This window comes from Nicotiana sylvestris, chromosome 3 (genome assembly GCF_000393655.2).
Source record: "Nicotiana sylvestris chromosome 3, ASM39365v2, whole genome shotgun sequence".
NCBI lineage: Eukaryota > Viridiplantae > Streptophyta > Magnoliopsida > Solanales > Solanaceae > Nicotiana > Nicotiana sylvestris.
Genome location: NC_091059.1, coordinates 81,206,722 through 81,230,550, shown reverse-complemented (window position 1 = coordinate 81,230,550; position 23,829 = coordinate 81,206,722). Strand labels below are relative to the sequence as shown.

The 23,829-nt window shown below is 40.1% G+C and overlaps 1 protein-coding gene across 1 annotated transcript; it reads right to left on the bottom strand.

The window, feature by feature from the left end:
* Positions 1–21,179: 21,179 nt before the first annotated feature.
* Positions 21,180–21,623, bottom strand: LOC138887579 (uncharacterized). The gene has a single exon (XM_070169343.1). The coding sequence runs from the start codon at positions 21,621–21,623 to the stop codon at positions 21,180–21,182; it is 444 nt and encodes a 147-aa protein (XP_070025444.1).
* Between the last annotated feature and the right edge of the window lie 2,206 nt (positions 21,624–23,829).

Here is a 23,829-nt window from a genome sequence, read left to right as displayed (position 1 = left end):
GTTGATGGTGGGGGGGCTGTTCGGACGATGGTGGGGCTACCGGGGAAGGTGACGGGTTGAGGAGGAGTGAGCTTGGACGTGTCGATGGAGGTAGATGTTTGGGACAGTGGTTATGGCGTTGTGGGGGTGGCGCGACTGGTTCGGACGTGAGGGAAGATGGGAGGAGGAGGTTGGTCGTCAATGGTGGAAGGCGATGAGGAGTTGGGCTGTAGGGTTTTTGCAGTGGAGGCGACGGGTGGTGTTGGGTGCTTGGTCGACGGAGGTGGTGCTGGTGGTTATAGACGGAGGGTCGTCGTGGGTTTTTGGACGTGGGAGGTGGTGCGAAGGTTGACGACGGGAGGGGTGGTCGTGGTCAGTAGGGTCGTTTGTTGATGGAGGGGGCTCCTTTCCTTCTTTCTTTTCCGTTCGTCCGTTTTCTTCTGCTTCTTCTTCTTAAGAAGAAGATAAACAGTACATGTTTTTTTTTTTTTCAAAATTCTCAAAATCCCTCCCTTTGTCAAATGTGTAGTCCGTGTATTTGACATGGTTTGCCCCGAAAAATGAGCCCACGCGTGGTGGGGTTCAAGGCATATGTCCCCCACGCGTGGTGGGGTTCCCCACGTGTCCTGGACACGGTTTATTATGGGCTAGGTCCGAAAATTAGGCCTAAAACCGGGTAGTTTGAACCCGAATATTATTCTTTTGCCCGGACCCGAGAAATAGGAACACGTTGCTTAACTAGTCCTATGTAAGCAAAATAACTACCAAAAATAAGACTAGTATTTAAACAAAACTATATATTTTTAAATATTTTTCAAGATTTTAAAATAGCTACAAAAATATTAATAAAACTATTTTGTTTGTAATTTTCGTAAATATTAAGATAAAATATGAAGTACTATTTTTGTATTTTTTCAAAGTTAAAACGACTATAAAATATTAATAAAACCATTTTTTGTAATTTTCGTAAATATTAAGATAAAATATGAAGTAATATTTTTTGTATTTTTCAAAGTTAAAATAACTATAACATATTAATAAAACTATTTTTTGTAATTTTCGTTTTTTTTTAATAAAGACAAAAATATGAAATAATATTTTTTGTATTAAAATGACTTCAAAACATTAATAGAATTATATATATATTTTTTGTTAATTTTCGAATTTATATAAAGTACCAAAATAAAGTGCAATTTTTGATTTTTTTTTCAAATTTATGAGGGATACATAGACTAAAATTTATACATATACTTTTTGTTTTGTAATTTTTCTTTTTGCAATGAAATAAAGTAAAAATAGTTAAAATAGCTATACTAGACCCAATTTCACATATTCACACTAAAAATGTGAAAATTCTCGGGGAGGGTCAAAAATCACGTGCTTACAGCTGCCCCTCTTTGACTGGAAACACGAAGAGTTTTCCGACAAAGAACGACTAGCCGTGTTTTTGACCCGACCATTACTTGGACGGACTACACTTCAGGAAAGGGAGGGAATGTGACCGAGCCCTGGTATCCGAGCTGCCTACATATCCTTGGTTATACAGGAATCAGGCCACGTGTAGTTCGGAAATGAGAGAGATAGTGAAGTGTACCGAGGTGGAGAGCCGATCGAGGTGCCGTCCGTTGAGGTTCCGGTCCGCGGTCCTGTCGTTACAACAAAAATGAAAACTGAAAAAGACTAACTAAGCCTATCAGCTACTAGTTACAAGGATTCCTATCTCTTAAGTCTTCTGAAACTTGGTCTTGAGTCTTGAATGGTGCTTCATGCAGACTTTGGATTTGAACCTTGATACTTGCTAGTTGTAGGCGCTAGTTCTTGAGCAGATCACATCTGTTCTCCACTTCCGTGCTTTGGATTCATTCATTTTTTCATTTTTTTTCTTCTTTTTTTTTTTGTTTTGTTTTTGTGACTAGCTTTTGTTGACCCTCTCAGACTGTTGACTCGCATTCTTGGGGCGAGCTTCTTGTTGCTTCTATCTTGGATTGAGTGCTGGGGATTTTTGTTGTAGCCTTCTGCCTTCCAATGGGTTACGGCTTGACTTTGAACGATCCCGCTGTTCTACAGGCGGACCCCTAACTTCTTCAATCTTTGACATATAACAATCTTCTGCTCTACAGGCAGGCCCCTGACAATCAAAACAAACAAAACAAACAAAATTTCCTAACCCAGTTTGCACTGGGAAGGTTTGTGAGTCGTTAGCAAAATCGTAGCCCACTGATACTACTGGTGCAGTGCTGAGAGTGAACTAAACACTAGATTAGGATGTATTCCCTTGTTATGCAGGTGGGCGCCTAACTTCAATGCTTGAAATGTAAGGACTGAAATGTATTCCTCCGTTCTATGGGCGGGCTCCCAACTTCAACACTTGTAATGAAAAAGAATGAAATGTATTCCTCTCGTTATACAGATTTGGATCCTAGGAGAAGGTTCGTCAGACTAGGTCTCTATCTTAGGAGAAAAATTCATCGGACTAAGATTTTGATCCTAGGAGAAGGTTCATCAGACTAGGTCATTTTTGTTTTTTGGTTATCTTAGGAGAAAGATTCATCAGACTAAGATTTTGATCCTAGGAGAAGGTTCATCAGACTAGGTCATTTTTGTTTTTGGTATCTTAGGAGAAAGATTCATCAGACTAAGATTTTGATCCTAGGAGAAGGTTCGTCAGACTAGGTCTCTATCTTAGGAGAAAAATTCATCGGACTAAGATTTTGATCCTAGGAGAAAGATTCATCAGACTAAGATTTTGATCCTAGGAGAAGGTTCGTCAGACTAGGTCTCTATCTTAGGAGAAAAATTCATCGGACTAAGATTTTGATCCTAGGAGAAGGTTCGTCAGACTAGGTCTCTATCTTAGGAGAAAAATTCGTCAGACTAAGATTTTGATCCTAGGAGAAGGTTCATCAGACTAGGTCATTTTTTGTTTTTTGGTTATCTTAGGAGAAAGATTCATCAGACTAAGATTTTGATCCTAGGAGAAGGTTCGTCAGACTAGGTCTCTATCTTAGGAGAAAAATTCATCGGACTAAGATTTTGATCCTAGGAGAAAGTTCATCAGACTAGGTCATTCTTTTTTTATTTTTTTTTTATTTTTTTTTTCTTCAAAAACAACTTAGGAGGAAATGCATCTCCTATGGGTAAACTTAACTTTGAGGAAGTGCGTCTCCTGTGGGTACAATAAACTTAGGAAGTGCGTCTCCTATTGGGGATAACTGTTCTTAGGAAGTGCGTCTCCTACTGGGTGAAACTAAACTTAGGAAGTGCGTCTCCTATTGGTGAAACTTGCTTTAGGACGTGCGTCTCCTATTGGGTGCAATAAACTTAGGAAGTGCGTCTCCTATTGGTAGAACTGAACTTAGGAAGTGCGTCTCCTATGGGTGAAATGAACTTAGGAAGTGCGTCTCCTATGGTGAAACTCGCTTAGGAAGTGCGTCTCCTATTGGTGAAACTTGCTTTAGGAAGTGCGTCTCCTATGGTGAAACTGAACTTTAGGAAGTGCGTCTCCTATGGTGAAACTGACTTAGGAAGTGCGTCTCCTATTGGTGAAACTTGCTTTAGGAAGTGCGTCTCCTATGGTGAAACTGAACTTTAGGAAGTGCGTCTCCTATGGTGAAACTGACTTAGGAAGTGCGTCTCCTATTGGTAAAACTGAAACTTAGGAAGTGCGTCTCCTATGGTGAAACATATAAACTTTAGGAAGTGCGTCTCCTATGGGTAGAACTGAACTTAGGAAGTGCGTCTCCTATGGTAAAACTGAACTTAGGAGGAAATGCATCTCCTATGGGTGAAACTGAAACAAACCTAGGAGGAAATGCATCTCCTATGGGTAAAACTAAAACTTAGGAGGAAATGCATCTCCTATGGGTAAAGACGTGGAATGTATGCCTCTATTATCTGGGCGGGCTCCCAATTTCAACACTTGAAATAAAAAGACTGAATGTATGCCTCTGTTATCTGGGCGGGCTCCCAATTTCAACACTTAAAATAAAAGACTGAATGTATGCCTCTATTATCTGGGCGGGCTCCCAATTTCAACACTTAAAATAAAAGACTGAAACCAACATATCCTATTTGAGGGCGGATGAACCCAACATATCCTATTTGAGGGCGGATGAACCCAACAGATCCTATTTGAGGGCGGATGAACCCGACAGATCCTATTTGAGGGCGGATGAACCCAACAGATCCTATTTGAGGGCGGATGAACCCGACAGATCCTATTTGAGGGCGGATGAACCCGACAGATCCTATTTGAGGGCGGATGAACCCGACAGATCCTATTTGAGGGCGGATTAACCCAACAGATCCTATTTGAGGGCGGATGAACCCAACAGATCCTATTTGAGGGCGGATGAACCCGACAGATCCTATTTGAGGGCGGATGAACCCGACAGATCCTATTTGAGGGCGGATGAACCCAACAGATCCTATTTGAGGGCGGATGAACCCAACAGATCCTATTTGAGGGCGGATGAACCCAACATATCCTATTTGAGGGCGGATGAACCCAACATATCCTATTTGAAGGGCGGATGAACCCAACATATCCTATTTGAGGGCGGATGAACCCAACATATCCTATTTGAGGGCGGATGAACCCAACAGATCCTATTTGAGGGCGGATGAACCCAACATATCCTATTTGAGGGCGGATGAACCCAACAGATCCTATTTGAGGGCGGATGAACCCAACATATCCTATTTGAGGGCGGATGAACCCAACATATCCTATTTGAGGGCGGATGAACCCAACATATCCTATTTGAGGGCGGATGAACCCGACAGATCCTATTTGAGGGCGGATGAACCCGACAGATCCTATTTGAGGGCGGATGAACCCAACATATCCTATTTGAGGGCGGATGAACCCAACATATCCTATTTGAGGGCGGATGAACCCGACATATCCTATTTGAGGGCGGATGAACCCGACAGATCCTATTTGAGGGCGGATGAACCCGACAGATCCTATTTGAGGGCGGATGAACCCAACATATCCTATTTGAGGGCGGATGAACCCAAAATATCTTTAAGACTTGAAAATGTCTTACCTCGAATACTTGTTGGGGATTGGGATGAATTTTCCTTTTCTGCCTTGCCCATTTTTTATTATTATTCCTTTTTTTTTAATTCCCTTTTTTGTTTTTGTTTTTGCATAGCTTCTTCCTTCAAAGACTACCTCCCTTGATTTACTTACCTGTTGGGTGGTAAAATGTTATCAGCTGAGGGTACCTGACTTCCAGAAAATTTTCTAAATGGAAGGAAAATTTTCTGCCCCAGTTTGATAATATCCCTTGTGGCATGCGCTTCTGCATCAATGCCATTTCCTTTACCTGTTTCAAATCAAACAAAATTTGTTAGTTTAAAACATGGTGGTTGGCTGTGATACTCCTGCTGGGATGGTTCTCCCTTTCTCCTTCCTTTCTCTGTGCTCCACAACTTGTTGGGGATGATATTGTGTGCTGGGGATAATCCCTTCCTGCTGGGGATATCCCTCTTCTTTTGTGGCATAGCTCGGAAACTGGTATTTTCCCGACCTTTTAGTCTTGTATGGATTTCGCCCAATCATGCTCACTGCTCTCCTTGCTCTGTTCATGGGCCTTGGCCTTTGAGGTTTATAACCTTGGTTTTGGCAAGGATATCTCTCTTGACGCTCGTCAATCCTTCTGTCAATTCCCTTTGCTGGGGATATCTTTTTGACACTGGCCTCGCGCTTGTTCCTTGCTGACTATACCATTTGGATATACTAGTCAGATCTCATCTTGGAAAGATGATGGCATATTTTGAAGTCATTTCATACTTGTTCTGACCGGACAGACTCTATTGGGGAAATTTTTTATGAAAGGAGAAAGATAACAGAAACAAAATAAAAGACAAAGGAAACGATGACTCTTTTACAAAAGAAACTATAAATAAAACCCTATCAAATGCAGATACTGACTCTAATGGCCATGACATGCATATGGGGCCTATCCTCTACCGTCAATCATCTTTCAAGATCCTCAATTGGTGATTCCCCATCTTAATCTTATTCGACTTGCAGTGCCCGAAGGGTTTTCACTATCAAGTCTCTCTCATTTTTGGCTTTTCTCTCAGCTTTCATCGCCTTATGGTGCCTGTGAAGGTTTTCACCAATAAGACTCTCTCGTTTTATATCTCTCTCCAGCTGGGGATTTGGAGTGTTGCTGGTATGACTCTTTCTGTTGGAGATTAGAGTCCTTTCTGCTGTGTAACAGAATGTTATGTTCGCCGGTAAGACTCTTCATTTGTCTGACTTGGCATCTTTTGAAGACTGATCGGAAGGTCTTTCTTTGGACCGTAATGTGGGTTTTTGGATTGGGCTAGAAAGAAAGGGTATTAAAGGCTCAAAAGTGCATTAATTTTGGGTTATTAATTACAACCTTCGGTATTAGATTTATTTACAACAAACGCAACTTTTGCCCCAGTTTCTTGCTTGGGGATATCTTAATTGTTTTTTTTTTCATTTTTCAAAACTATGACCGAGCCGTGAAGAGCCTACGTATCCTCTTTGAGGAATCAGGTCAAACGTAGTTCCCAATTCCTCTTTTCCATTTGACTTTTTTTTTTTTTTTTTTTTACCTGTCGCGCTTGCGTATTCTATTCGTTGCTATTAATTCCGAACGAGGGGTATGAAAGGAAAATAAATAAGGCTCAAAAGGGGTTAACGAAGGATAAGGTGTTTGGGTAGCAGAACAAAATGCCTTCGTCATTCCAGTCTTCAAAATATGCCAAATGCAAACAACATGATTTAAATTTGTAGTCTCTTCTGATGGTGCTGGACTTGACAATTATATTCAACATCTGTTTGTTCATTTGTCACTTCTAAAGCACCGTTGGCGACACTCCCATTCTCATTATTATGAACGACCCTCATGCCAATTCGGCGAATCTTTGCCTTTTAACGGTTTCCTTTGTGTTTAACTTGCCCCAGTTCCACATGACTCGAGCTCTGTATGATCTCAACCGTTCTTATTTTTCTTTAACTGTTCTGATCACCTCTCCAGGGTTTGGATTAACTTTTAAGATTAGGCCCAAACTGGGTGCGCATGTTATGTCCCTAGAATCGGCATCGAACAAAAAATGGTAAAAGGACTAAACAAAAAGATGACTGGAAATAATAAAAGACCGGACTTTGTATTAGACTACCGGTGAAATGGTTTAAATAACAAAACAAACAAAACAATCCAGAACAAAATCCTAAAAACAAACTGGACAAGACAACATCCGACTCATAACCCTAATAATCCGAACAACAGAAATGACAACAAAATGAGCCACCACAAGCTTCTCTCTTGCTTGACCCAGGAACAAAAACGTCCTCCCACTTTATCAGAATTGGCATTTTAGCCACTGAGCTTTGCATCAATACTGCCGAGACCATTACCAGCTTCAACCTCATCAACCTCCGTCGGCAAATTCTCGAGGAGGTTCGAGTGCTCCATGTCACTGTTATTAATCGCAACCCGCCCTTCTCGGATCATTTTCTCTACTTCCCTTCTCCAGCTATGACAGCTCTCAATGTTGTGCCCTATGACATTGGAGTGGTAGGCGCATCGTGCTGCCGGATCAAAGCTCCTTGCAAGCGGATTTATAGTACATGCGGGGAGTGGCTCAATCGAACCAGCATGCCTTAGCCTTTCAAACAGACTGGCATAAGATACCCCGATGGGGGCGAGAGCATTTCCTCGTTTCAGCAACCTCTTCATTCTTGCATGTTGACAGGGCCGGAAACCTGATCCAGGTGGCTTTTGGTAGGCTTGTGTAGGTGGGTAGGCATTTTGTGGAGCCGGGTGCCTGGAAAGTGAAGTATGGCGGGGAAAGAAGTGGTGTTGGGGAGCGGAGAAGCATTGAGGAGTGATGGAGCTACTCGGGTAGCTGGGAAGGCTACCATAAGTGGGTTGGGATGGAGAGTATGGGGGATCTTCCACTATGGTGTTGGGTGCTTGGGCATTGACCGAGTTCAAGAGACTTGGCGGTGGAGGGGGTGGTGCTTTTCCTGTTATCCATGCCTGATACATGTCTGCCACATGCTGTCTCAGCATTTTCACTTCTTCTACCAACCCGTTGTTCCGTTCGACCAATTGTTGTCGGTCATCAGTACCGACCCACTCGGTTCTGCGGTTCTGAGCCATTGTCCTTTGATTTTGCTTTGCAGGGAGGAGTTACCACAACCAACCACTTTCTATATATGGACACATCAAAGGGAAGCCATCACGTTAGTGTTAGGGCATTGGACAGACAATCATATATCAGAGATACAATGTACCTAAGCAGTTAGACAATTGTGCCCCCTGAAAATCTTCCACACTCTCTTTTATTTATTTATTATTATATTTTTTTTATTTTTTTTATTTTTTTTATTTTAGTGGTGGTCGAATCTTATGGAGATTGCCTACGTATCACGTCCCTGCGTGAATCAGACCTTGTGTAGTTCGGACCAATAAAGATAAACAATAATGAACATTTTTTCTTTCACTTTCATATTAAACAAACTGGGTTTCAAAGGTTTAAAGATGACCTACAAACTTGAAAATCAAACAAACCACCTATTTTAATCAAAAGGTTTACAAACTTCAAAACAAATGGCCAACTTCCTTCTTCCATTTGCTAATTTTAACCAAATGGTTGTTTTTTGCAAACGTGGCCCTTTCCAACTCTCACATGAATTTTGAGGCCGAGGAGGATTATTTTACAACACATTACAACCTTGTCCATTCTTTTACGAAAATAGCCTTTCGACAACTGAAAGATACTCTAAGGCTATTTCGGCAAGAACGGTTTAAGACGCGGCCGAAGCTGGCTCGGCTTATTATTTTTTCATTTTTTTTTGACTAAACATCCAAATGGCATTCACCTGACCGTTTACTCTTTGTTTTTTTTCAAATTATGATAAAAACTTGGTGTTGCAAAACACGGCCCTTCAGCGTCTCGGGGACGAAGCTTTTTAAGGCTGTGTGGGTCAACTGGACCAAACTCCTAGACATGACCCAAAAGGTGGCTGTTTATGCAAAGTCAGCCTTCCGGCGTCCCTTTCGGGAACATTCGGCTATGTCTTGATAAAACAGCGTCACCCGACTTCTTTATGACAAAAATTAAAATTTGACATATATTTTTTTTATGATTATTATTTGTTTGTTTTTGGCTTTTTAGCAAAACGGTGGGGTTGGACCCGATGAGGGTTGCCTACGTATCTCACATCCGGTGAGAATCAAACCCGCGTAGTTCGGGCAAATAAACTATTTTTGAGAAGACCCTTTTCCATTTTCTATATTTTTTTTTTTATTATTACTTTCACAACAATCAAATAGACTATTATTCTATTATTTTCATTTATAACAATCAAACGAATTAACGAAAAACATAAAACCTTCCTTCTTTTTGAGAAGGTGGGGTTGGACCAGATGAGGGTTGCCTACGTATCTCACATCCGGTGAGAATCAAACCCGCGTAGTTCGGTCAATCAAGGATAAGTAGATGAACTAACTTTTTTGAATTTGAAAGAACTACTTTAAAAGAAGAAAGGAAGTATATTTTTTTATTTTTGATTGATTTTCTTTTTAAAAGAAACACTTCTAAGATATATTTTTGAATTTCATTTGCTTTTTTTTTTATTCTAAAGAATATTCTAAAAAAGAAGAAGAAAATATTTTTTGGAATTTTACCTTTAATAAAAGAAATGCTTCTAAAATGTTTTTTTTTTCTGAATTTTCTAAAGAAGAATCAAAATATTTTCGGATTTTTATTTATCTATTTTATCTTTTTTGAATTTTGAACTTTCTTTTGAATTTTTTTTTTGGATTATATATATACTTATTTTTGGAACAAATAATAAAACTCTTTTTATTTTTATTTCTGGCATTTTCATAGACAAACAAAATAAAATAAAATAAAACATTTTTTTTTAAAAAAAAAACAAACTCTTTTTCATTTTCATTTAATGGCAAAACAAACTATTTTCTTTAATATTTTTTAAAAAACAGACAGAACAATGGTGATTTTTTTTTTATTTTTCCTTTGCTTTTAATATAACAAACTAACAAGACATTTTTTCATTTTTAAAATTTCGGCAGAGTTTCGACTCTACTCGGACTTCTATGCTGTTATTTTCTCCTCTTTTTCACGATTTATTTTTAATCTGTGGAAAATAATGAAAACATACAAAATCTTTTTGAATTTTCATGCTTTGTTTTATTTGTAATTTTTTTTTTATTTATTATTTCTTTCAAAAATGTGGCATGGGAGACATAACGATTTCCAAGACTTCTTGGATTCCGCAAATGCTCCCCATGCGCTTTTCCCAACATATGAAGCGTGGGGGACATATGGGAATTCCAAGACTTCTTGGATTCCACAAATGTTCCCCATGTGTTTTCCCAAAAAGCAAGCGTGGGGGACATAGGGAATTCCAAGGCTTCTTGGATTCCACAAATGTTCCCCATGCTTTGATTAAAATAACATCATGCTGGAAATGACCCAATGACCCATACGCCCTTGACTAAATACAACATGTAGCACATAGGATGCCGAAAGATTGTCTATTATTTTCAGGTTGCTTGTCCTAGACGGACCCAACCCCTGTGTTGAGTCCCCTAAGTCAAATGCACATGATGCAAATAAACGTTCCTACTAGGGATCCGGCATGTGGCTTTGTTATACTAGGTTCAGACCTGGGTGTTTGTTCTAGACCTGGCTTACCCGAGCGGACAGCTCGAGCCGAGGGGGGGCAGCGTACCGGGAATACAGAAGCTTCACCGGCTTAGCAACTTGTCCGAACCTCGTTCTAAATTGGGATTTGACACTATACAAAAAAGAAGTCGTACGAAGTACACCCTTCTTCATGATTTATATGACTCGGAAAGGATATGGGTTTCGGCACAGTTTATATACAGTTCAAATAATATCAAAGCGGTAAAAGCAACATTTAACACATTAGGCTCAAACATGTAAAAATCAGATAATAGATAAAGCCAAATAATAACAATTATTTTAAGCTCGAATTCTTAACCCTGAACCAGTGGTTCTGGGTCTGATCCCCAGCGGAGTCGCCAGAGCTGTCACACCTCCTTTTTCCGCGCCCGGGGGCGCAGGGGGAGTTTGTTCCAATTAAAGGACAATCGAAACGAGATTGGTTTAATTATTTCAGAGTCGCCACTTGGGAGATTTAGGGTGTCCCAAGTCACAAATTTTAATCCCGAATCGAGGAAAATAATGACTCTATACTACAGTCTGCGTACCAGAAATCTAGATAAGGAATTCTGTTAACCCGGGAGAAGGTGTTAGGCATTCCCGAGTTCCGTGGTTCTAGAACGGTCGCTCAACTGTTATATTCGGCTTATTTATCTGATTTTAAAATACAATTATGAACCAATGTGCCAATTTTAACTTTTAACCGCTTTATTATTATTGTTTTTACAAGAATGTGAACATCGCTTAAAACACGTCTTTGGACTGCGTCACATGAAATGCACCCACAATCCGGAACGCATTTTATTTGATGTTTTGAGATTTGGATTTGGGTCGCATGAAATGCACACCCAAGTTTAGGGAGATAACATTATTAAAGGCGCGCCTAAAGCAACTAGCGCATTATTATTTTTTGGTAGGGCCGCGAAATTTGCTAAACGGCCCATCCCAGAATCTAAGTATTTAATACATATATTTTGCGAGGGCTCCGCAATTTGTACATTTTTTATTTAGCGAAGCTCATCTCTTTTTTATTTTTTTTTATTTTTTATTATTTATTTTTACATATATTTTTTTTATATATTATTATTTTAAAAAAAAAAAAAAAAGACAAGGCTAAAATGACTACATTTCTTTGTTACTTCGCGAGGTCATGGATCGTAGATTAAACTTATTTGATGAAACGAGTATTTTTCCGCGGGATTAAATTACTACTATGATTTTAACATTTCTACTACATGTACAAACAACTATTAAGACAAACATTGAGATAACAACAATCTGAGCGTGAAGAAACAAAATGCCGAATAACTACTTAACATGAGGGAACAAAAGAAATACATTCCCGAACAAATTTCAATATCATACGGAGTTAATTAACAAGAAATAGCAACTTACAAACATCATGTGAATATGTCTCGCTCATTTGCATACTATTCACATGAACTAGGATTGCATCTCAACGAACACATGTTCATGTTACTAAACAACAAATATGAAGGACATGGACAGAAATGACCTACTTGATATTATCGTCCGATGCGTTGGACCCGCGACGAAACCTCGGAACCTCGGACAACAACCTCGACGTACCGGACCTCGACGAACCAAAGACGACCTCAACGGACCTCACCCCGGACAGCACTTCTGGGCTACCTTTTCGTGCGTTTTCAGTTAGGCTTCAGCCGGTGTATGTGTGTGTGTTTTTTCAGTCAGCCATGGCAAAGGGGGGAAGGGTCGTCCATGGCAGGATGTTGCAGGCAGTCGCTTGGACGTAGGGAGTAGAAGCGGCAGCAGTGGAGGAGTGGTCGTGGTCGACGGAACGGGGCAGCAAGTTATGGAGGTCGACGGACTGGAGGAGTGGTCGTTCGGATGGTGGTTATGGCGTTGTGGCAGTGGTCGGCGATGGAGGAGTCGGGTGGTCGTTCATGGAGTGTTGATGGTGGGGGGGCTGTTCGAACGATGGTGGGGCTGCCGGGGAAGGTGACGGGTTGAGGAGGAGTGAGCTCGGACATGTCGATGGAGGTAGATGTTTGGGACAGTGGTTATGGCATTGTGGGGGTGGCGCGACTGGTTCGGACGTGAGGGAAGATGGGAGGAGGAGGTTGGTCGTCAATGGTGGAAGGCGATGAGGAGTTGGGCTGTAGGGTTTTTGCAGTGGAGGCGACGGGTGGTGTTGGGTGCTTGGTCGATGGAGGTGGTGCTGGTGGTTATAGACGGAGGGTCGTCGTGGGTTTTTGGACGTGGGAGGTGGTGCGAAGGTTGACGACGGGAGGGGTGGTCGTGGTCAGTAGGGTCGTTTGTTGATGGAGGGGGCTCCTTTCCTTCTTTCTTTTCCGTTCGTCCGTTTTCTTCTGCTTCTTCTTCTTAAGAAGAAGATAAACAGTACATGTTTTCTTTTTTTTTTTTTTTTTTTCAAAATTCTCAAAATCCCTCCCTTTGTCAAATGTGTAGTCCGTGTATTTGACATGGTTTGCCCCGAAAAATGAGCCCACGCGTGGTGGGGTTCAAGGCATATGTCCCCCACGCGTGGTGGGGTTCCCCACGTGTCCTGGACACGGTTTATTATGGGCTAGGTCCGAAAATTAGGCCTAAAACCGGGTAGTTTGAACCCGAATATTATTCTTTTGCCCGGACCCGAGAAATAGGAACACGTTGCTTAACTAGTCCTATGTAAGCAAAATAACTACCAAAAATAAGACTAGTATTTAAACAAAACTATATATTTTTAAATATTTTTCAAGATTTTAAAATAGCTACAAAAATATTAATAAAACTATTTTGTTTGTAATTTTCGTAAATATTAAGATAAAATATGAAGTACTATTTTTGTATTTTTTCAAAGTTAAAACGACTATAAAATATTAATAAAACCATTTTTTGTAATTTTCGTAAATATTAAGATAAAATATGAAGTAATATTTTTTGTATTTTTCAAAGTTAAAATAACTATAACATATTAATAAAACTATTTTTTGTAATTTTCGTTTTTTTTAATAAAGACAAAAATATGAAATAATATTTTTTGTATTAAAATGACTTCAAAACATTAATAGAATTATATATATATTTTTTGTTAATTTTCGAATTTATATAAAGTACCAAAATAAAGTGCAATTTTTGATTTTTTTTTCAAGTTTATGAGGGATACATAAACTAAAATTTATATATATACTTTTTTTTGTAATTTTTCTTTTTGCAATGAAATAAAGTAAAAATAGTTAAAATAGCTATACTAGACCCAATTTCACATATTCACACTAAAAATGTGAAAATTCTCGGGGAGGGTCAAAAATCACGTGCTTACAGCTGCCCCTCTTTGACTGGAAACACGAAGAGTTTTCCGACAAAGAACGACTAGCCGTGTTTTAAGCTCGCATCTTTACAAGAGTCAGAGGGTCCTCCCTAAGTACTACAGTGAAAGACTAGTTGAGGAAATAAGGAAGCAGGCTTCAACCTAAGCACAGTGACCTAAAAAGGAAATGGTCTTGTAACAATAATCTCACTATGACATTGTATGCACTCCATAAGAAAGTGACACCTACCATGACTAATGAACGGGAAGTAAGATCAAAAGCAATACTCGAGATCATATGAAGTTGCTTGAAAATTTTGGCATGCGTGGTAACTAAGATAAGCTAAGTAGGCACGCAACAAAGAGACAGAAAGACCAGGAAAAGTAATAGCTTACGTTTAAAGGAAAGGGGAGAAGGAACTGAAGGGATTATTCGATCAATGATCCAGAATTAATTACGATATGAACACACTTAAGATTTCGGAGTAGTATCCATGTAACATATATATTGACAATCATACAATCGTAGAAGACTCCAGTATAGGTTAAAAGGAAAGAGTTGAGTCCAAATCATAAACCAAGAATTTTATTGTTAGATGATAGTATCACAGATATTCCATAGCGTCCATAAAAGGCTCAAATAATAACTAATACCATGAGCCATAGATCGAAAGATAGCTTAAGCCTACATAAAGGTTGATCAGAGGAAAAAGGAAACTAAAGAGTTACGTTGGCCAAGTAAACCAGGAGCCTGATTATTGGACCCAGAAAATTAGAGAAATCGTGATTGAGAACATGGAAGGACCACTCTTAATATCAGAGATACAGGTGATATAGTACAACAACCATATTCTCAAAAGTCAGTACGAAGCACCCACCGGATTGTATATGCACCAGAGGTACAAGAATTATAATAGAGCTTTGAGTTGTGAATATGAATTATACCTATGTGGAAGGGAGATCATGAGAAAAATAGATGATATAATGCAAGATTTCAAGGCAAGTAAGGTAAAAGTGAACAACGTATGAGACACTCAAATGCAGAAAGTTGTGAATTGTCTATACTTCAGACAAAAGGTTAGATGCACTAGGATTCAATATCTTGGAATAATAGCAGCATCGTCGGTGGCAGATCTTCCATCCTATGATTTCTAAGAATCAAGAGGTCTAGATAAGAGAGTAAAGGAGAATCAGAGGACGATGTGACGTCTCGCTTGATGTTCCAGAATAACACAAGGAAATCTATGGTGCAAGAAAATTGAAGGAAGGTGGCGAATAATAAATAGATATGTGTAGGTCGCAAGCTAAAGTTGGGTAAAGCGATAATGTTTTAAGAAGATATGAGTAAGGATAAGAAAAGGGCAAGTGAGAAGGTGACGAATATGGATATGTCCTCAAAATTAAGCCCATGAAAACAAGAAAGCTACTAGTTTCTCTATGTTATGAAAAGCTCAGTATAGCCTGAATGAACTCAAATGAGTTTGAGACTAATAACGTTTAGAAGAGAAGGAATGCTACCCTTGTAGTAGAATAAGGATGTAATTATGATGTTTGGGACTTCGATTGAGTAATGATTTGAAGAGGATTTTATGAATTGTACAGAATTAAAATACCCACGTAAGGTGAATCGCATTGGAATGCTATAAAATACGATTACTGCAGTACAATATCACCCTAAAGTGGATTAGGAAAACTACTTCAAATGTTCCATGATGCAACGTAAGCCCTAGCGGAAATGTATTACGTAAGAAGTGTTAAGTATTCAAGTAAAAAATTATATATCAACATTGAGGCAACTCAACAATGGTCAGATATAAGTTATAAAGTATGACATGAGATTAGGCCATGATTCTTAAGACGAATGGTAATGAAGGGGCATTGAAGGACTGAGATTTATACCTAAAGGGTAGGCAACAAAAGTAATTGGGAACTTGGTAAGCATACCTCAGTAAAGGTAGATTGAAGCAAAAATTATGGAATAGTATAACCCATGTAAATGTAGTAAAGTCATGTTAATGGGTAACCAGATCTATGAAATAAGATATGGCCATATTTGCAAGTTCTACAAAGTATCGAACAAAGGACTTCAGTATACCTATAGAGGCCCAGAGAGGCATCCTATTAAGCCTTGTACATACAAAGTAATGCCTAGAGATTGACTAAAAGATAAAAGGAAAAAGGAAAGATGAATCGCATAAGTGCACCTACAAAGGTAGGATCATACAGGCTGCATGACAGGGTGTAACAGAAGTTGAAAGTTTAGGAAGATTTCGACCATAGGTCATGATATGAGCAAAAAGACTAAAGGAAGGAATACCCTAGACTTTGGATTTATTCACAGAGCAACTACTTAAATGGCAAGTAGAGTATTAATGTACTCACAAGAGCTATAAGTTACGAAAATGATAAGAGCATCAGTCAACATTCGAGGATGAATGTTCCAAAGAGAGGAATGATGTTACGCCCCACAATATTACGTCAATACTACGTCCCGTTGTATTAAGTTAGGACGATGTTGCACCATGTAGTATTGTGCGTTGAAATTTGTTGAAAGGTAGTCGACATCAGTCCAAGGAAAAGATTCTTTGGAGATTATAAGGATTGTAAGTGATGAATAAATTCGTGAAGGTGAGAAGGAAAACAAGTCGAAGAAAATGAATTTTCGTCCAAGTTAGGAATTTTGTGTCCCGGAGGCTTATTTGGCTGGAGACAGTGGCTCTTACGCTTTGGCCCATGGGCATTTTGTAGGCTTTGTTTTCCTGTCGTTAAGGTCTTTTTGAAGTAATTTTTCCTGACCCATCGTCGGTTCTGAAAGAACTTCGATTTCAAGTCGTTAGCGGCGATGTTTGAGCACCTCATAAGGTTCTTAGCTCGTAGGCCGAGTAGCTCGAAGCCTTGTGTTTTGGAGCTGACATGGTCGAAGCTTGTTTGCCTACTGAGGGAAGCCTGTTTTAACCAGTTCTTTTTGAAGTATATTCAAAGTAATGGCCTGCGATTTTGTTAGCAACAGTCGAGCGTCCCCGAGTCGCGTTAATTTGGATAGACCAGCCATTTTGACCGTAGTCATATGTGTTTGGCCTGAGCCATTTTTTATCCTGAGTGATAGTTTAGGCGTCTACACTGAGGGTATGCCCTTTTGGAATTCTTACAAATGCGATATATACCTAAACTTCGGGATTGAGTTTTACGCCTGTAGTAAGGTCTTACAAAATTTTCATGTCTTTTGAGGTCTTACAGTTTGTCATGCCCATTGAGGTCTTACAGTTTGTAATGCCTGTTGAGGTCTTATAGTTTGTGTTGCTATGGAGAATATATTTGGTTATACCGAGTATGCCCGCTCGAGGTCTTATTGTTTCGTGTTTTCCAATGCATGTCGATTGACGATAGTTTCCGAGTCATTGTGTTTGCTTAGGCTTGAAGGCCGTTATTTGTGAGCTTGGAGTTGCCTCGTTGGGGCCTTACGAGCCCAGAGTTCTGACAATGAGGTCATGCCAAATTGTTGAAGCTAAGTCTCCGAGTATTTCTGGAACGCATTTGGTGGAGGGATCCCTGCCGAGAGTATACTGAAATTTCCTTTTTTGGAGTACGAGATGCTGAAAAACATCCTTTTATTGCTTGGCGTAAATACATATTGCTTCGTTGTTATGAGATCGGACCGTGCAAGCGCGGCTCCTTAGATCATTTGGTCCGGTACATGATTCCTTATTGAAACTCAGTCTGCTACTACCCGGTCCTTCCAAGCGGACGGTGCCTCCAGGGGGGGGGGGTGCCCTTCATTGTTTGAATCTAGAAGAAGGCCTATGACCTTGCCGGATCCTCCTCAGGAGTATGTTGCTCCGCTAAGTACGTTGCTAGCAAAACCCTCTTTAGGGCGAAAGTCTAGCCGAGGGGAAAAAGCGCGACGACTTATGTTAAATCCTTGAGGACTCCGGGTAGAGTTAGATCCTACGAACGCCTTGACACGGTGTCTGCATACAGGTTAGTGAAAAATATCATAGGAGGGAGGTAGTTTTTCTTTACCGCGGGATGTGTAGGCGATGTCTCCAGGTTTGGTATATTCCCGTTGTTTCGGGTTGTCGATTCTAGTACAGCCCTCTGCTATTTTTAATCGAGCTTAGCTGATAATATGGTTCGCTTACCCTCTGACTCTTTTGAGAGTGGAGATATTTGTGTGGGCGATCCGTCATGTGATGCGGGATTTCCCTTGTCGCGTATTGCTTCCCGCTGATGGTTTTAATTCCATCCCTTGCGGGGAACTTTCGTCCTTTTGGCGAAGCGGGGCGACTTTACCGCTGAGCCAGTCATACCGTACTGGGGGGAATGGTCTTCCCCCATTACTGTAGCGATCGCCATTTGGAGTTTGTCAAGGATTCGAGAGCTGGTCGTGTTTTTACCCAGCAGTCCGATAGAGTTGATCGAGTCACTTGAACTCATGAGCACATGTTTTATCAAAAAATGGATTGAGTAAGGAAGAAGGTTACCAGTACATCATCGCAAGGTCAAGATGAAGTCTCGATACCCTCTTTGCTGAATGTAAGGGCATCCTCGGGGGTATATCCCCAGATCTGCCTTTCTCTGGTGGCGAGGAATTTTGCTCTACTTTTTACAAGTTCTTGGAAAGGGTCATCGTTCCTCCATCATCGCGGTGATGTGCTGCGATACGCTTGCTTTGTTCCTTCTGGATGCCTTCCGTACTGGGGACTGAAATTGAACTCAATCGCTCGTCGGTTACCGGTGGTGATTTTTGCCAAGCGGCTTGGCGTTATTCTTTTGGAGCTGGTGGCTACCTTCGGCCCTGCCACCGCACTTGCTATATAGTTCTTGTGCCAGGCTACAATGCCTTTGAGAGGAATTCTACCGAATTTGTCCGAGCCATTTGGCGTCCCCGACTTTGCCTACGGTGAGCACGATGCTTGGTATTGCGATGTGGAAATTGTGCTTTGGGGGGCAAGGCACTCTCGTCGGCCATACGTCCTCATCGAATACAGTTTTGTTAATGATCCCTCGAGGATTTTGCCCTCGGGCCATTCTTCGATTGTCGTTAGGTAGTTTGCATCTTAGGACATTCCTCTTGTCTGCGGCGCACGGGCGGTACCATGCTCTGTTTGGCATTGGTTTCTTTGCCAAGAGCCTATTTGGGTAAGTTGAGCCCGAGCGGGCTCCCGGGCAGTCATCCATGACCTTGGTTTGCGACTGATGCCAGGTATGGGTATCCGACCAGGTCTTGATAGGTTACCTGATCAAGATTTGTTTGAATTGCCCGGAAATTGTTGGCCTCGGTTTGTTTAGGCTTTGAGTGAAGTCATGTATTGCCCAGTCATCCGAGATCGGGGGTGATCCCAGTTGTTCCATCGGGGAACGAGGTGCGAATCCTCGTAGCATTCCATTCTCCCTTTGCTCGGCCCTGGATGCATCGGGCTTTCTTGTCGTTGTTTCGATCGAATTGGCGTATGTCTTTATGGAGGAGTCTTCCAGAACAGTAGGCGAGTGTATGGGGTCGAGCGCTAGGTTATGACGCCAAATCATGGTTCCTTTCGAGAATGTTTCCCCAAGCCTCTCCAATAAGGCGGACTCGATCCTATCATCTTTTGGGTCGTTGCCTTTTCCTGCGCACGTATAGGCGGTGATGAGTTCATTGGGATTTGAGGTCCCATTTTACTTAGAGAGTTCTAGCGTTTTGTACTTCTTTGAAATGGGTCCCGAGTCTGCTTCCTCGAGGAACGGACGTTGCACAAACCTCCACGAGCCTGATTTGATCCTTTCGGTGAGATCCCTAAGCATCTTTGCTATTGCAGGGTCGGTTACGGATCGGTCATTGCTTGGTTTGTCGGGTACTTGCTCGGAGAGGGGAGCTGTTTTCGGCGCCGCTGTGCTAGGATTCTTCGGATGGCTTTGTAACTGAGCGATGGTCAACTGTTGTGCCTACAACATTTCAAAAATAACATGAAGACTAACTTCCTGTTCTTCCTGGGCAGGGGTTCTTTGGGCTTCCTATCAGTTGCTATGTCGTATGCTTCGGTCGGTGTGCGAGGTTTCGTCGACTTGTTGGGCGTCCTATGAGTCTGCATCTGCTAGAGTCGGCCCGGTAGCGTTATCGGGGTTCTGTGGTTGCGTTCCGGCAGCCGGGACAGCCATTCCGTTTTCCCTGTGGTTTTTGAGGTTGTCATTCTCGACTGTGTTTACCGAGCCATACATTTTGATCTGAAATCAAGAGATCTTGGACAAGAAAAAGTGTGAGATATAACTTGCATTTGTGCAATGAAACTAGTAAGAAAATAATCACTATTATTTTTAGCCTCACGGTGCGCGCCAAACTATTTACCGTAAAAATGGTAACAACAATTAAATTTGTAAATGGGATTCTAAAAATACGTGATCTATTTTATGCTAGTTGTTAGAGGAGATGATGCTAGGAATACAAAGTTTAACGATGAAATGCAAGCTAAATCAAGGTAGTATTCAAACCGAGGGGCTTACTGCCCTGACTTCGGACTGGTCGATGGGGGTCCTCGGGGTCGATAGCTGGGCTCGATCTCAAGCTATTGGGGGTAGTCGGAAATGGAATAACAGTTAAAATATGATTAAACAAGGCTCTATATGGCCAATACCAAGTAATAAATGAAGAACAAGTGAGAGATTGATAAATGCTAAAGTGACTTTGAGCTAGTAAGAACGAGCGAGTTAGAGAGACAGAGAGACAGAGAAAGAGGAGAGACATTACTAATTTTGTGGAGAAATAACTAAAGCAACATCATCCCCTCACAAAGTGGCGTGGGTTCCCTTTATATAGGAGGGGAACCCGGCTATAGTACAACATGCATTAATTGCAAAGTATGGAGATGGGACGGCTAGACGCGATGCTTTAGCGTAGGTTTTGGATACACCAACTCTATCAGACTTATCTGTGCACCTTGGGAGCTTCCCCTTTTGTTCTGGCTTCTACGAGTCGGGCCTCGACCTCTGCCTTCTACGAGTCGGGCCTCGACAAGCCCTGAGGGAGGGGACTCGGTCGTGGCTCCACGTCCCCAGGGATTCAAGTCATTCTTACGAAATGACTTGATAGCAAGAAATTAAGTCCTCTGATTTTGCCGCATACAAGTACCATGTTCTTTTCTTTCTTTGGTTCTCTTCTTTCACTATCTATATTTCTCTTCATCTTGTACGTCTTCAGATTTCCAACCAGCTCGTCTATGGTCAACTCTTACAGGTCCTTTGCTTCAGTAATAACATTCACCTTGCTTTCCCAAGAACTGGGCAGGATACTGAGAATTCTCCTCACTAGCTTGTTCCTAGGAATGATTTCACCAAGTGAGTGTAACTCATTTATGATAGCGGTGAATCTTGTGTGCATATCTTGAATAGATTCATCGTCCTTCATCCTAAAGAGTTCATACTCGGTGGTGAGCATATCAATCTTAGATTGCTTTATTTGAGTTATTCCCTCATGTATTGTTTGTAGAGCTTCCCATATCTTCTTGGCAGTCTCACAAGCAGAGATTCTATTGTATTCATCAGGTCCTATTCCACACACCCAAATTTTCTTGGCACAAAAATTTTTCACCACAACTTTCCTGTCTACGTCAGTGTATTCTTTTCTGGTTTTTGGCATTATCAATGGAAGGTCTCCAACTGCCTTTGTTGGCATGTAAGGACCATCATATATGACATTCTACTACTCAAAATCTTCAGCCATGATAAAATCATGCTTTCTTGTCTTCCACTACCCATAGTATTTCCCATTGAACCTGGGTGGTTTGTACGTAGACTGACCTTCTTGAAAATTTGATGGAGTAGCCATACGGATCCTTCCTAGGTGTTAGCCTAATAGGAGGAACCTGCTCTGATACCAATTGATAGTTTATATGAGTCCACCAAACTATAGAGTACCAGGTCCACTATGAGTTTCCATTGAGAATACTAATACAACGGTAAGTAAATAAGACAAGGAGTTTTACCTGGAAAAACCATGCTCAAGGGGATAAAAAAAACCATGACCTACATTGGTAGGATTTCAACTTCACTATGAGAAACTTTTAGATTACAACCTATGTAATCTAGGAATTAAACTCTTAATCCCTCACTAACTCGTAATACACCTTTTACAAGTCACTTTGCAATAAACCTATTACAAAGACTTCAACTCATGACTAACTCTAGTCACGACATAGACTCAAAGGGTTTATGGTTTTACAAAGGGGTTCCTAAGTAACGTTTCTAGCTAACAAATTTAGGAATTACAATAAGAACAATAACAAAGTTACAACTCAACTAAGGACAACAAAATACTAGATTTAGGAATTGGTCCGTAGTAGCGTGTAACTTTGTTCTTCAGGCTCTTGAGAATTAAGTTCACTGTTTGCAGAAGGCTTGAATGCTTGAAGTGAATTCTCATGTGTTCCAGTGATGTTTTGTTATAATGCTATTGTTAATACACCTTTGATGACATCACTTGAATGATGCAAGCACTTGGTTCGTCAAAGGACAAGAGACTGCAAAACTGCTGCACTGTGTGCACTATTGTTTTGGCAGTCACTTTCTAGCTATGCACAGTTGACTTTCGGAGTGCTGTCAGGGAAACACAAGAAATTAGGTCTTTGTCTTGTTTCTCTATTTTCTACACTTGCAGCAGTTCACATTAGCTGGAGTACTGGCTGAAATCCATTCATTTGCAATGTCTATCAAGTGTGTTAGGTTCCCTATCTGGTTCATGACAGTAAGTTTGTTAGATCATCAAAATATAAGGCAAAGAGATTGAAAACCCATCAATAGAGGAGAATGAAGAAAGATATAGTGGAGTATGTAAAAGACAAAAAGAAGAATACTATGTAGTAAGCCAAAGAGAACATATAATAGATTGTAAATACATCAAAGATAAAGCACAAATACCAATTTTAAATAAAAGACTACTAAATAAAGAAATACAAGATATAAAAGCAAAAAATCCAATAAAATATGTACACTTAGGAGGAACAGAGATCCTAATAAAAGCATGTTTTAGGGAAGGAATAGATACCCCTATAGAAATATACTTGGCAGATGATAGGATTGTACAACCTATAGAAAAGAGTATAATAAGTGCTGTAAGAGGTAACTTAATATACCAAAAATTTAAATTTATAGTAAGTGCTAACTATTCAGTAGCAGTAGATGATAAAAATATAGATAAATCATTAGTATTATACTGGAAAATGTCTGGAATAGAATTAGCACCAGGAAGTAAAATATTCACAGCAAGATGTAAAAATCTATATGTCTTAACAACAAAACATAAGATAACAGCTAAAAATAAAATAAATAAAATAAAAATAGAAAATCCATTCGAAAGAATAGTATCAGTTATAGACAACAATGATTACAGTTATACAGAAATAGACATGGATGAAGATTTAGAAATAGTAAAAGAAAGATTAAGCACATCAAAACGAATAAATAATGAAATGCCAGAAACATCATCAAGAAGTACATCAAAAAGAATAAATTATACCACTCCACAAAAATTAATAGAACAAAAAATAGAAGAAATAAACCCACATCATTATTATATAACAGGAATAATGGACCAAAGAAAATATTTAATACTAATAAATACAGGGCAGGAAGAGAATTATGTTATAAGAGAACTAATACCAGAACAAGAGATAGTAACAATAGAACAACAAAATTCAGAACTACCAAAAGCGTTAAGAAAAAACGAAGAAACAACTGAAAAAGAATTAATTATTGGAGGAATACCAATATTAATAAATTTTAAAATATATCAAGGAGATAAAAATATTACACTAGGGATAAAATGGTTAGAAAAAGTCAAACCATATAAATTAGAAGATAGGCAATTAACAATAAGTTATGAA

Excerpts from the sequence above, each read along its gene's own strand:
- LOC138887579 (XM_070169343.1), bottom strand. The coding sequence starts at position 21,623 with ATGCCAACAAAGGCAGTTGGAGACCTTCCATTGATAATGCCAAAAACC.